Consider the following 13,976-nt stretch of genomic DNA (forward strand, 5'->3'; position numbering starts at 1 on the left):
TCACGGAATAATCAACCCCCATTCCCTTCTTTGTATTCCCATCTTATTACTGACAACACGGTGAGAAGTTTCCTGGACCCCTCTCGCTCAAGTTATCATAGGCGGTTCCAGTTTCAAACTAATAAAAAAGTTCTCCCGGTCCTCCCTGTATCGAGTCTTCAATAAAAATTCCTTCGTGAACGAGTGTACCGGAAACTCGTATCCTCGTGCCCGTTTCTGACAGTCGGCCAGCCAGGTCGCGACCTCGAGGACGCGTTTCATCCTCGGGTCCATATCCCTTAATCTCTCAGCTTCCTTTACACGAATTTTACGTCGTAAAATGGCGTTGTTCCAACGATAGAAATACTTCCAGGCCAAGTCCTGTTCTCTCGTCGTCCACATTAAATCCGCCTTCTCCTCGTAAATCGTCTTCTGATCCCTTTTATATTTCATTCTGGTTAGAACGGATGTAAGTATACTTTTACTAGAGTTTTGTCCCTGTTTTAAATCCTGAGTACTCTTTGGCTGTCCATCCTTATTTACGTTAACAGCCTCTCTAGCCAAACTCTTCGAATTACTTGTCTTATTGCTAGTACGAGTAACGTTATCGTATCGTTGACGGCGTCCCGGATTATTCAAGCGTAGAAGTCGAACCAGAAGATCACCCACGTAAGGTATCGAAGATGGATTCTTTTCCGCTTTAGCCCAAGCTCGCTGATATGGTAGGTGACACGGACTTTTGTAAATCTTACAAAGTCTTTCCATCGTTTCGTATCTGAATCGTGAAAGAAATTTCTTCGTCGTGCAAAAACGATTGTAAAATAAAAACTATAAATGGCACAGTACCTGTTGGCGTGGTGAATACGCAAATAGGACCAGGTGGTATGCAGTCTGAAAATGGGTGGCGTCTGCAGGCCCACCAGAATCGATCTGCACGAATGAAAGTTTCCCATTGCGAAACACTTCCTGGCAGCGTTGATAAGCCTAGCGACAACTCTGCCTCTCATGCATAACTGTTTCACGGACAGAATCTCGCTCGCGGTCAAACAAGAGACTCGATGGCTGAAGGCGACCCACGCCGCCAAGTTGGGCGCGTTTCTGGAGCTCCTCTGGAAGACCAAGATCTCGATCTCCTCCGCGGGGATTCGAACGAAGAGATCGCGATCGATCAGCGTCAACTGCGTCGCCAGAATATTGCTCTTTATATCCCAAATGGTTATTCTGAAGTCTATGCGCAACAGTCTCCTTAATTGAACGATGGTTGCGTTCTCTTGGTCCTCGAGTTTCTTCTTCCTCTTGGATCCTCCATTCCCCGAAAAGATTCGCTCGAAGAAACTTTGTTTCTCTTGCGCTATGATGATAGAGTCATCTTCGCATTGACACTTCTTCCGTCTGCAGAACAGCTTCCGTTTGGACGGCCGTTCGATCTCTTGACGAAAGTTTCTCAGATGGTTCAGATGTCGTCTCAGCTCCCTGTTACAATATTAGTAGCCTTAAAGTTATCGATCCCTCTTCGTGTTACACGAAACTAAGAACTGGTGTCTTAGTAGGGATTTCTTCCCTTCTATCACTGTACCTGTAAGCGGTAGAGGCAGCTCTGGGTCTGTACCAGTATTCCGGTGTCCAGAACAACACGACGCGTCCTTTCGCGGTGGTTCCAATCGACCCACACCTACCCGATTGGAGAGCAGTGTAGGAAATACTGGCTGCCAGTTGACGACGCGACACAGGAAGCTTCAGTTCGGAATCAGGAGGCTGACGACGTATGGTGACCAAGCTGAAGGATCTTCGACCCTGAAGAGTACTTCGTTCGCCAGGCTGCACGGACCAGGGACCAAGAGCGTAAAGGAAGTGGGGAGCGGCGCAGAGACCGTACCTTCGGAAGTGTTTAGAGCGCTTGGAGGACTTGCAACGACCTTTACCGTCACCCTCCCAGACTTTCACACCGTTTTCCATAAGGATGTAAATATTCTGCTTGGGCAAAGCTGCGGGAGGGAAACATTCGCGTTGCGTTCGAGTTGGTCCTAGGACCAGACCCGAATGGCATTTCTCTGGTACTCCGATTCCAAATCGAGATATCCTACGAGTCAGACATTTCTTAGGGCTCCCCGGTTCCTCTTGAAGCTTCGTAGACGTCTGATCCAACGTTTCTTCGTCGTACCGCACGTTTCGTTTCGCGGTATGCTTGTCGTCGATTATTCTAGCTTGCAAGTGGTTGCAAGGACAGCTCTGACAGGTAGCAAAGAACTTGCTCGTGTTGCAGTATTTGCGGTTGCGGTCCTTTATGAAGAGCACGTCGCAGAGCCCGCCGATGGGTTTGCGTTTCTCCTCGAAACAGCGACACGTAGGCCAGCTACGAGCACCTTTCTCGATTTTAATCGGGGAGAGATCCTTCAGTTCGTTTCTTATGTCTTCCAGACTCGCGCCAGCGAATCTTACTGGAATTGGCGCGTATCGACCGTCGACCAATTCGCTGTAGGACGGTCCTAGGTACAAGTCCTTCTGACGCCATGTTAGTGGTGCATGATCACCTGCACCGCCATAGTGGGTCCATATTCTGTAGTCGATTATAACAGTCATATGATCAGAACTTGATCATAGGTATATATTAAACGTATTCCTATAAATATATACTACAAAACCTGCAAACTGCCTTTTCCCCTGATTTTCTCGAATCTTTTCGAATCTCGATCTCTGACGAGAGGACGTACAAAGTTGAACTGCTCGACGAGCTCGCAGCAGTCGTTTCCGATAACGAACTCTTGTCGATCTTTTTCGCGAGCAAACTTTCCACCTGCTCGCACCATTTCTTCCAGAGAACGTTCCTCCTCTGCATGCCACCGAGCTCGTAATAGCTCACCTTTCCATCGATGAATCTAATCGTACATCGTTATTGATCAGACACGCAGTATCGCTTACACGTGTCGATCGAAAAAAGCATTAAGCGTTACTTTGTATCGAAATGGTTCAGTTCTTTCGATAAACGTCTACCTTGCCTTTAAGGTTTTGCGATGTCTTCTGTTGAACACGCTCAGGTTAACGCATTGCAGAGGATATAGCGAGATTAGCTCGAAGCTCTCGATGGTGGGATCGAGATCGCGCGGACAGTAATAGTCCGAGTGCTTTTTTAAAATATCCGCAGCCACGATCAGCTTAGACGATGTGAGACCGAGGGATACTTGTCGAATTCCTCGTCCGTTCCTAGTGGTCTCCGCGAATGGAGATTCGACGACGACAGCATCAAAGAAATCGGAGTACTCCGAGGCCAATAGTTTTTGGATTCTGTTTTGCTCCGCCTCGAGGTTCCTCGCACGATGACCAGAGGGTTTGCTCTTGCATGTCTGGTGCATAGATTCGAATTTTTATTTAAAAAGGTATGGGTCGAAAAGTTGTTGAAGCAAGTCATCTATGCAGCATTCAACAACTGGTGAATTTTTGACAGAATGACCGATTTGTGGAACGAGTTCACTTAAGAGGTTAGTCAAGTGGGAAAAAATCTAAGATGTACTTCATATAGAGGGCGTTAGAGGTGTTCAAAAATTGTAGCAGATCTTTGAATCTCTTGAACTTATATAAAAGCGAATTATTTGTGAAGTTGTTAGCGTCAGAACGGGTCGCATTAGTTCCGCTAGCTTTTACGAGTTTCACATTGTAACGTGATTATGTTGCGTGTAGGATGAAAGCGAAGAAAAGATCAAATTCCATTAGGTATCATCGTCTTTATTTTCTCAGTTCGATGCTTCCATCAAGTCTCGCGACTTGTACATAGTCGGCGACGGAGGGGACTAAGTTTTATCTTAAAAGACACGGGCCTACGTGGTAAAAGGTGTCGCAGAGCCCTTTGTCTCGGTTAAGTAACGATACTTTAGCCTTTTTTTACTCCTTACACGCTATAATACGATAATAAATAACATATAAAAAAAGACGTACAGATAAAAGACGTAAAAAGGAAGCTCACCAATAGGGGGAGCGCTCTTTCATCTAGAATAAAAAGTCGATGTAGGTTCAAAGAGCGTGCAAAAATGTACAAAGTGGTAGAGGTACATGTGTGGACTCCTAAAACGGTTCGTTTCGACTTTTTTTTTTTATCTCTCTTATAAGCGAAAAAGCTAGCTTTTTATCGGTTATTATGTTCAGGGTTCACTTTAATGGTGACTTTGTTGTTCAGAGCGGACGCGAGCTTTTCGACGTTACTCTGGGTCAGCTTTCCCGGCTCTGGATTCGTTGTCTCGCTGTTTGACGCCGCTGTGTTTTCGGGGATCGGCTTGATCGGTGACTGTGTTTCCTGAAACAAAGGAAAACGCTTATAAAGTCCACCGCGTTCACAGTCATTTCCTTGAAACGTTCCTCTTTAGATTACGATCACGTTGTTTAACGGCAGACGTGTAATTAAGGTAATTTCTGTCTTTATCGTTTGTTCTTCAAGGTGTACTCCCTCCCCAGCTATTATACGTAGCTACCAGCCAACAGCGGTATAACTTCAACTATTCTTTTTTATCAAATTTCAAAGTTCCATGCTCATTACTGTGTCAAAATTAATTTGGAAAAATTGCTCACCCCGTCAGTCTTTCTTCTTAGATTCGATCTCTGCAAAGTTGCAGCCAGCTCGTTCTGCAACCTTGAGACTACTGGCCCGTTCGCCAGTTCGTCCGTGCCATTCCTCTCCGATCGAGGCTGTTGCGACAGGAAATCGAGCTTAGACGGCTGCTTAGCCTCCCCTTCGTAAGCACCTATCCTAATGGCGACCTTTCCGCTAGCTGGTTTTAAGTTTTGCGGATTCGGTGGCGGCGGTGGCACCACTGGCTTCGACACCTCCAATACGGGACTCGACGTGGACGTGTCCTTTCCGTTCACCTGCGGCTTGTTTCCGGTACCGTTGTGCCGCGGGCTTCCGTTCGACGTGGCAGTGGAGTTCTGTATGGGGAAATAGGTTGGCGGAGGTTTCGGAATCACCGGGTTCGGCGTCTCTTTAAGCTTGAACGACTCGATGCTTTGCATCTCTACAGATTCCTCGGGGCTCTTGGCCTTCGCGAGCAGCGGAAGCGGCGGTGGTGCCGGTGGTGCGGGCGGTGCTGGAGGCGTTGGAGGTGCGGGAGGCGCTGGTGGAATGATTGGCGGCGTTGGTGTGTTCAGCACTCTTTTCTCTTGTTCCTGGTGAGCATTAAAACAACAGGAAGGTTACTCTACTGGTTAATTCTAACTAAGCTTTGTCATTTTTACAGCGCACACAAAGAAGCGAGCGATACTCGATACTTCCTTGACATAAAAAATTCAACGGTTCGCCGGAACGTGTCGAAAAATGTACACAGAATTATGTACGATCTTATCTTGAATATTTTTCGCGAACAAAAAGTTAACGAAGAAAAATTTCCGCGTGACTACGCGAAACTCGATGTTAATCAGTTAGATAAGAACGATAACATAACTAACATCGTACGGCGTAATGGTAACCAGCACGCGGCTTCTCCGTTCACCATTGCTCAGCAAACCGCTCATGTCTTCGGTTTCAAAAGCCTAGCATATTTCCTTCGAATCGCTTTCCTTCGCTAGCAGCCGCGCCGATGCATAACGATTCGGTCCCGACCGTCTTTTTGTAAATCACTCGCGGCTCGTTAACGAACAATCGCAAGAAGAGCTATCCCAGCGAGTCTCGCCGCACTGCTGTCAATGTTCTCGATCCCTCGGCGAGATGTTCGCTGGTCTTCGCCGATAATCGCGTCCGGTGGTTACGGTTGAGGCTAAACGTCTCCGATAGGCTTCTGGGCTTTCGTTAATCACAGTCGCGTTGCGTTTTGCGGTATCCCGCGGCGCTCGCCACCTTGAAACCGATCGCACGCCACGATTCGAGCCGACTGCAAACAGTCGCGAGCGTTCTGCTCGCGCTCTTATGTAAGCTCTATTATTTTGCACGTCTGCCGCAATTCGTAAGGAGTTGGCCAATACGTCGCGCGACGGTCGGTCAACCTGGGTAAGAAGACAGAGGCTTGCGACAGCCGATCGACTCGCGTCCACTCGCGTCTGTTTGATACGAATCGGTGACTAACGATAGGCTGGCTTCGCGAGACGCTCGACAGTTCGCTTAACAGCGCCGATTGCCAACCTGATAAAGTCGATTATGTAACAGCTCGTCGAATTTCTAGTAATTCGCGCGTTTCTTGGGAACGCTGGAAGCGTCTCTAGCTCGAGGAACAATTCAGCCGACTTTTTCTGCGCTGACACAATAGCAGACGAAAGACACCGACAGTCGTGCAGATTAGTAGATCGTTAATTAATGGAATCGTTGGAGCGAGCAGGCCCGATTTAGAAAGCACACGGTTCTTCTATCGCAATCGATCCTCCCGCGTTTAATTAGTCAACTACGATTCAATTAAGGGCGTGATTTAGCGTTGCTCACCCGCGGAACCGGACCGGTTGGTATTCGGTTTCGCTTCGCGCGGCAGATGCATACAGACTGAGACACAACGGCGGAACTTGCGCGGCTATAAGAGAAGCAGATCGGTCCGCATCTCTTCGGTCGTACGTTCGAACGATGCGCGCCTCTAATAAGTAACAGTTAATAAACGCGGCTCGAGTGCTCAGGTGCATCGGGCGCAACTGAGCGTATTGCGTTGCGCAGCTGGTTCACGTTCAGTTCCTTTCGAGACTCGCGGACAATGTCTGCCGCCGAACTGTTCGTTATTTCGTGGCTTCGTTATCTGTTTGCTTTAGCGGATCTTCCTCGGGAAGATTGTGTAATTAAAACAGCGCGAAACCACGATCTCCGGGCTAGGTATCGCCGCCGAGTGTTCAAAGGATGCTCCGAACCGCGGGTTATTTACTCTGGTTCCGCGTACATTTTTCCTTCCTTCCACCGTCTCGCTCCTCGACTCGTTCCGTTTTTTCTCTTTTTTATATCAATATTTAATCGCCTATGGCTCGGTTACCAAGCAGCGCAGCTCTTGCTCGGGCTACGTTTTCACCGGCAGTTCAATTCCGAGTGTTGCTAATAGGATTTTTAATTAACCGCTTACGTATCCCCCAGTTCCGCTTTTACCCACCGAGCATCGTTCCCTCCATCTGATTGTTCACGGCCGCGCCCGAGGAATTTTACCTACGCTCGAGATCTTTTCGTGTAATTAGAAGCAGTAACGTCTTTTACTGCCGAAGAAAGGGAACGGTGAAAGTATTAAACGCTGAAACTCGAACGGCCTTATAATTATAATAGAATCTACGAAAAAAAAGAGGAAAAAACGCCTCATTAGTTCGCCGTGATTGCGTGCAAGCATATATACTGTTGAATACCAAAATGTATTTCGATGTTGAAACGACTACAGCGGCGCGCGAACATCTTTCGCAGCCACTGCATAGCTTAATTATCGCACTAACGAAAGCAGTCACGTTCGAGGAAAGATTCCAGAAATTTGTTCGATCCATCGAACCGGAATCACGTATTCAAGTATACCATGGCTTCTTCATTTACCGTACAGATAGGCTTATCGGCCTCTTACCTGCTCCGGCTGTTGATCGGAGAAATGTACTTTTTGTTGAGCGGAGTTGAACATCTTTCGGTGGGCACGTTTGAATTCCTCCATCAGCTGAAAACAATTTCACGCATGCTTTATCGTCACATCAAACTGTTGCCTCTTCGAGTTAAAATTAAATTGAAAACGTGTCGATCGAGCGCAATGAAAGCGCCACGGTGAAATTAGCAGCGCGCACCCCGCTCTGTTCGCGTTTCGTTTCAAACTGAATTACCAAGAGCGTGCACGGGTAAGTCGCGCGTCTTTCGCGGACGTTCATCCACGAAAGTTCGATCGTTTGCAACATCGCGCGGCACTTTTTAATTAGACCTGCTCTCTACTCGTTATTATCGTTATCGTATTAATGGCCCTTCACGTTTTTACGAGCCTCGACTAACGCGCGTTTCACTCGAGATCGACCGAGAAGAATGAACTGGCGAGCTAGACGTCGATACTTTCGATGGCCGATCGTCGATTACCTAAATAGCGATCGAACGGCGGATCGACTGGCTGTAATTTAAATGTTTTGAAGCGTACGAAGCGAACGAACTCCTCGCGTGCTAGGTCTAACTGAGAAACGTTGGCATGCCACGTATAAGAAGGGATCGAGTGGGTGTTCGCGATACGAGAATCAAGTTCTCACACGAGGTAAGAGAATGCGTGATACGAATGTTTAACGTATGAGTGCGCCAGTATTATGAATGCACTGGAATCGTGGAGTTCACAGTGAAGTTTAGTTAAAGTTCAGAAGTCACGGAATGTAACACAGTTTTCTGACTGAACGATATCTAGTTGAACTACATTCGTTGTCTAACATTTTGATAAACGGATCTAACGATCTGGAGTGAATGTGATGGTACTACGTTTACTGCAATATTTATCGTATTGTACGCACGTTGAATTGTGGAGTACGATGGTATGGTTTTGTGAGTATGTACAGAACGATAACGTTTTAAATATTGACTATACCTTATCGTGCGTAACCTTCTGCTCCTGTGTCCTCAGGGCTTCCGGATTTTGCGGCTTCCGCGTCTCCGCAGTCTTCTCCTTCGCCGCTTCAATTTTAGCTGCGTTATTCATGCTTCTCTGAGGGAGACAAATGCATAGATTGTACAGATATATATCATCGGCAATCGTTTATCAAGTTAGTCACGGTTAGCGTGAGAAAATATCAATCGATTGAGTCAGATACGATTAGCAATGAGACATGTCGATCCTGTATGAACGCTAACGACCTCGCACGCAATTTGTAACTCCGCTATCCTAGATGTAGGAGGTCTTCTAACACGATGGATGGAAACGCATTGTCATACTTATCTGGGAAGATGTTATCTATCATGGAAATCGTTATCTTTGCAGATGACGCACAAAATATCGCACACAAGGGGAAGATAAGTGTCTCCGAGAATATTGCGACGTATGATTATTTAATTATTATTACTAACACTTAGTTTCAGGTCGCAAGCGAAAAGTATCAACTATTCTACGCAATTGCATCTTCTTTGCAGCGACAGAAGAGACACTAATGTAACACAACTCTGAGCAGTAAACCAAGCTTTGCTCCTCGAGGGCTCGCAACAGGACCGAAGGATCTCTACGGAGAATCGATCGAGCGCATTGAAAAAACGGAATCCCAGCAACGTGTACGGTGATGCGCATAAACAGACGCAGGTAACGCGAGCCAAGTGGTGCATTATTTCGTTGGCACGAGGGGGAAATAAAAAATCGTGGATGTCCTACCTGCTGCGCCCGCCTCTGCAGTTCCTGCGTGATGGCGGTGCTCAGGTCGGTGTTGGCGATCGGCGATGTCCTTGCGACGCAATTGCGGGACGCGAGATGCGCGGTGGCCACGGTGGCCGCGGTGTCGTTGGTTTTATTGGTCCCGGTCGAGGTGGCAGTGATCGAACCAAACGAAACCGTCGACGGTGGCTCGCAGGAGGACGTCGAAAGGGACGAGGAGGTCGAGGCTGAATCTTTGCTGCAGGAGGACTCGAGGCTGGACTCCGTTTCCGTCGAGCCTGTGCTTCCCATCGACATCGTGCTACCCATTTGCATACCCTTGGCGTTCATTGGCTTCGTGTCTGCGAGGATCAGGACGCGTTCGAGTTAGTTTATGACGCGCATACGGTTTGGAAGGCGACTCGCGTTGGCGGAGTATAAGCTATCGAAAGTGATGGCTGGTAAATTTTAATAATTCAAGATTCTTGGGAAGTGTTAGCGTTTCAAGTGGCGCTGGTTGGACGCCGAGTGTTTCATTTATAGTATCTCGCGATGATAGATCTTGGATACATAGAGCGTACTTCAGAGGGCATATTGTTTCGGGTGTTTGAACAAACCTGCGGGCCACTTGTACGGAAGAGGCGGCGGTGGCGCGGGTGGGCACACAGTTTGATGAACTTCCACGGTCGTTATCGTTTTCCTATCTCCTTCCTGTGTGCCATTTTCCTGTAACAAAAGATTTAAATGCGATATCTTAGCACTTATCGCAGTAGCACGCAATTCTCTCTTTTATTAAATCGCGTAGTCTCAAAGAAATGTTTATTAAAAAATTTGATCACGTACTTTGGATCCATGATAAGGTGGAATATCATCAGCAGGGCCGTCATAAATGACATCCTGCGGTCGCATGTTATCCCTTCGATAAGCCAAGCGTCGGTTCGCCTCCTCTCTGGGATTAGCATCAAAGTCATGGACCTCGTAATCGATTCTTGGAGCAACCGGGTCGTAGAGCGGCTCGTTATCGATGTCGTCTTCGTAATTGCTGCGCGAATTCGGACGACCTGGTCCGCCTATGTACCTGTGATTTTGGTTCTGGCTCTGATTGATACGAATCACCGTGGTGTTGTTCGATTTACGAGTCCATTCTTGAGCCTGCGAATCAATTAGTCGTTGCTCCTTAGTACTTCGATATCGAACAAGAATAGAGCATGCGATCTTTGTTTTCTAGCAAAAAGAACTGTTACCTGATCAGCGTGAGCCCATTCCGTAGAGCTGCAACTGCTCGTGGACAGAGCGAGCGGGCAGCAGATCCTGGAAAAAATTCACGGACACGCGTCATCGATAATTTTTGCACCGAACGGTACTTTCTAAACCCCAATTAAACGACGTCGTGAGGAAGCACGAGGCAAAGGAGCAGGGTTACGAACAGGACGAACGTTTATGTGGCGGTTAAGAATTCATCGTGCTCCCCGGTAGTACGATCATTATCACCGAACGTCCTATTAATAGAACGACTTTCTCTTGGTGTAAATTCGTCGATGCCACTTGATAACAGCTGGAAAAGAGAAAGATACCGATCCAACGCCGTAAACCGGGCAAACGATAATACCTCGCTCGACTCTGAGGACCGTTCGGCTGGTCTTTGTTAATTGTAATTACGTACAATGGCCAGCAACGGTGCTACATGCTCGTTTAACGTTCCATCAGATACTACGTGTAGCTAATTACTATCTGGATGTCGAGACATGCTCGCTTTTGTTCGATCACGGGCCAATGGGATGTAGAACAAATTTCTGATGTTGAATTACGACGCTAGCCAGCTTTCCTTGGTTACTCAACATCAAGGTAAAAGGGATATTAGCACGAGGAATTCCGTGTCGTTTGCCGTTCTTATTGCACTAACCTCCCGTTTCGGTTGCATGCGTCCTCGCGGGGATATCGATGATGCATCCTAGGATCGTGATGATGCTGCGGCGAGTAGGAAGGATTCTGAGGCTGAGGACTGGCCGCGGCTACGCTCGACGTTTCAGAGTCGTAACCGCTCGAGCCACGGGTCCATAGCGGCTCCGGACAGTCGTAAAGGTGATTCGGCGTGGGTCGTTGCACTATTAGGTCCAGAACGGCGGAGCTCCTCATTACCTCGATGGCTCTCTCGAATGGAAGATCGGTAAGCCGTTGTCCGTTACACCATATTATAATGTCACCGGCTTTCAAACCCGCTGCTCTAGCTGGTCCATCGTCTCTGGTACCCTGAATCGATTTCATTCGTTCAATTGGTTCAATTAGAACGGAAAAGAAATGTAGTCCCTCGGAAATCAGTTTCTATTTTCTTATGCGTAGAGAATTTGGACGCTCATTGTTACACCTGAACCAATTTCAAGAAACTAATTTCTGTGGGATATAGAACAGTTGCGAAATTCTTATTAAATGTCAGCGGAGGTATGGTTAACCTGAACAGTGAGGCCTGGCACGATGCCCCTGCAAACGCCACACCCGAGACGTCCCTTCTCGCCGACGAGAATTCGAATCCTGACTTCGGTGCTCGGTGCGCCCAAACCAGTTTCGTTGTACTGTAGCTGCTGCTGTTGCTGCTGCACCATGTGCCAGGTGACCGGATCGTTCGGATTGCTTTGCGAATCATAAAGTAGTTTTATAACGAGGAAAACGCTTCGCGAACGGACACGAGTGCCTCGCGGAACTTTTAACGAGCGTTCGGTACTTACTCTTTCACGGGTATCATTCCCACGCCTGGAACAATAAAATGCAATCATCGATCATTTGTTAATCCTTGGTCTATGCTCGTTGAAAAAGAAAACAAGAAGAGGCGAACAGAAATAGGATAATTACTTCGAATTTTGAGGACGAGTACTTGCTGGTTTTTCGCGAGCAACGCGACTTCCTGATGAACAGCGTCCTCCACCGGGTACCCGTTCACCCTTATGATCTGATCGCCCACCTGGAAGCGAGGAAAAAAAACCAGCGACGTGAAACTAAAAGTAAAACGCGCGATTGACGAAACAGAGCAGAAACGAAGCCGTCCTTTCGCAATTACAAAATCGATTCATATCGCTTAACGGACGTTGCACAGATTATGCACAGTTATAGCACCGTGAATTATAGCCGTGCCTGGCTAGGAATTTACCCTTAATCCGTTTCTGTGAGCCTCGCTTCCTGGTTGCACGTCGCTGACGTAAAATCCGGCCGCGTACTCTCTGCCGCCGCGGAGAGAGAAGCCAAATCCTGACGCGCCGCGCCGCCTCAGTCTGACATTCCTGGTCACACCGATGACGGCCATCCTGCCGCCTCCTGTGGGGTTCCCAGGACCTCCGCCGGTCGATGGAACCATGCCGCCACCGGCCGTGGCGGACGCACCACCACCCGACCTGCGAAAAGCAAAAGCAATTTCGATTCAATTTCAGTCGATCGACGCGATCCGACGTCGAATTTAATTACGCGATAATTGGAGCACTGTCGCTTGAAAAAAAGGGTGGGGCGGAGGAGATTCGTTAGCTACGGATTGAATCCCGAGTACGCCATCGTCATTACACGCATTGTGCCGCCAATCGTATTAGCAGGCCAGCTGGAAAGTGGAGCGCAATTCATTTAGCCGAATGGATTCGCGAGCGCGTGTACGTACACCCGCGATATAATTTTATCCTGGATTTAACCGCGTTAATGAGCCGCTTCTTTTCGTTACGTAAAGCGAGCAACGTTACTTTCTCGGCATTATTCCGGAGCGTTCTATGCCAGGCGAAATCACACGACCCCTCCTGGTTAATAACGACTACCTTTTGCGACTGAAGCTAGCGCGTCGGATAGACTCACTGTCCATATCTTGAATATAATATTCGGGTATTGCGCGTGCGGTTGCATATCTGTGGTAGGACGGTCGCGTATCTGGGATACCTGGGACACGGGGGTGACGGTGATGGCTGCGGTCTCAATGCTTTCCATTGATTTCCGTCTCCTCTCGATTTTACTGCCGCCCGTGCAATTACCGCCGGTAATTGCATATCCTACGTGTATATCCGTCCCGATAAGTGCTACCTCCGAGAAACTTAACGATTCGCCGTATAAAATATCGTAACGAAATTCTGTCTTTTCAAATATTTCTGTTCATTCTTTGTTGCAGCCCCCGTCGTAAAATCCCGAGGGAGAGCAATTAGAACCAGGAACGGACGTTTTGCCCAATCAAGAGGGCAAGGTAACGGAGCGAGACGCGCGGAAAATTCGTACCACGCTCGACGAGGAGGAATTACAGTAATTCCCGTGTCGGCGACGCGGCTCACCTTCGCGAATAATTGTCGCAACAAAAATGCAGGCTTTAGCTAGCGGTCGGCCCGGCGATCGGAGCAACTTTGTTCGGCATCCCGCAGACTTTTTCCGCAGCACGCCGCGAAATTAATGACCACACCTGGCGCTCCGTTGCCCCGCGCGATCGCCGTCCAGACGAACGGGACGAAGCGGAGCGGGGTCGAGGCGAATTCCACCGCGGAAAAGACGAGAGGACAGGAATAGGCGTAGCACGCTGACCAAGCGGACGGAAGAAGGAAAGAGAAGACTTTACGTCTCTCCCTAATGACGCTGGGAATCCATCTTGTCTCGGACATTGAAAAGATTACGTACGCGGTATGAAGGGCTCGTCGTAACGTTGTCGGATGCTACAGGACACGAGGATGACACCAGGTAAATGACAGTCATTAGAAAGAACGAGACGCCAGTTTGAAACTACTCCGCCTAGCCCGAGGGGCCTCGACTCGTCTTCTTTCTCCCTGTCCC

At 48.1% G+C, this 13,976-nt stretch overlaps 2 protein-coding genes across 3 annotated transcripts in view; both read right to left on the reverse strand.

The window, feature by feature from the left end:
- Positions 1–36: 36 nt before the first annotated feature.
- LOC143428896 (uncharacterized) lies at positions 37–2,840 on the reverse strand. Its single transcript, XM_076904163.1, has 4 exons — positions 2,622–2,840; positions 1,556–2,536; positions 826–1,452; positions 37–754 (listed from the first exon to the last, which is right to left on the reverse strand). The coding sequence occupies exons 1-4, from the start codon at positions 2,813–2,815 to the stop codon at positions 88–90; spliced, it is 2,469 nt and encodes an 822-aa protein (XP_076760278.1). The 5' UTR covers positions 2,816–2,840; the 3' UTR covers positions 37–87.
- Positions 2,841–3,678: 838 nt separating this feature from the next.
- Positions 3,679–13,976, reverse strand: part of LOC143428850 (uncharacterized) — a 31,410-nt gene continuing 21,112 nt past the window's right edge. Inside the window, exons 2-15 of one of the 2 annotated variants that reach the window (XR_013102480.1) lie at positions 12,340–12,580; positions 12,045–12,153; positions 11,921–11,945; positions 11,648–11,825; positions 11,101–11,447; positions 10,442–10,508; positions 10,041–10,349; positions 9,815–9,923; positions 9,219–9,559; positions 8,448–8,564; positions 7,467–7,553; positions 4,537–5,130; positions 3,938–4,264; positions 3,679–3,869 (exon numbers count right to left, since the gene is read on the reverse strand). Coding sequence is in view for 1 of the 2 variants with exons in the window: in XM_076904042.1 (XP_076760157.1) it covers positions 4,097–4,264; positions 4,537–5,130; positions 7,467–7,553; positions 8,448–8,564; positions 9,219–9,559; positions 9,815–9,923; positions 10,041–10,349; positions 10,442–10,508; positions 11,101–11,447; positions 11,648–11,825; positions 11,921–11,945; positions 12,045–12,153; positions 12,340–12,580 (2,692 nt within the window). In the remaining variant the exon portion in view is untranslated. Of the gene's footprint in view, positions 4,265–4,536; positions 5,131–7,466; positions 7,554–8,447; positions 8,565–9,218; positions 9,560–9,814; positions 9,924–10,040; positions 10,350–10,441; positions 10,509–11,100; positions 11,448–11,647; positions 11,826–11,920; positions 11,946–12,044; positions 12,154–12,339; positions 12,581–13,976 lie in introns of both variants that reach the window. The other variant, XM_076904042.1, reaches the window with a different exon arrangement.

Source organism: Xylocopa sonorina, chromosome 11 (genome assembly GCF_050948175.1).
Source record: "Xylocopa sonorina isolate GNS202 chromosome 11, iyXylSono1_principal, whole genome shotgun sequence".
NCBI lineage: Eukaryota > Metazoa > Arthropoda > Insecta > Hymenoptera > Apidae > Xylocopa > Xylocopa sonorina.

Bases quoted from the DNA above. Each gene is read 5' to 3' on its own strand.
- LOC143428896 (XM_076904163.1), bottom strand. From the start codon at position 2,815: ATGCAGAGGAGGAACGTTCTCTGGAAGAAATGGTGCGAGCAGGTGGAA. The intron at 1,453-1,555 runs GTACAGTGATAG...ATATTGTAACAG, and splicing joins GCTGCCTCTACCGCTTACAG to GGAGCTGAGACGACATCTGA. The intron at 755-825 runs GTACTGTGCCAT...TTCACGATTCAG, and splicing joins CGTATTCACCACGCCAACAG to ATACGAAACGATGGAAAGAC.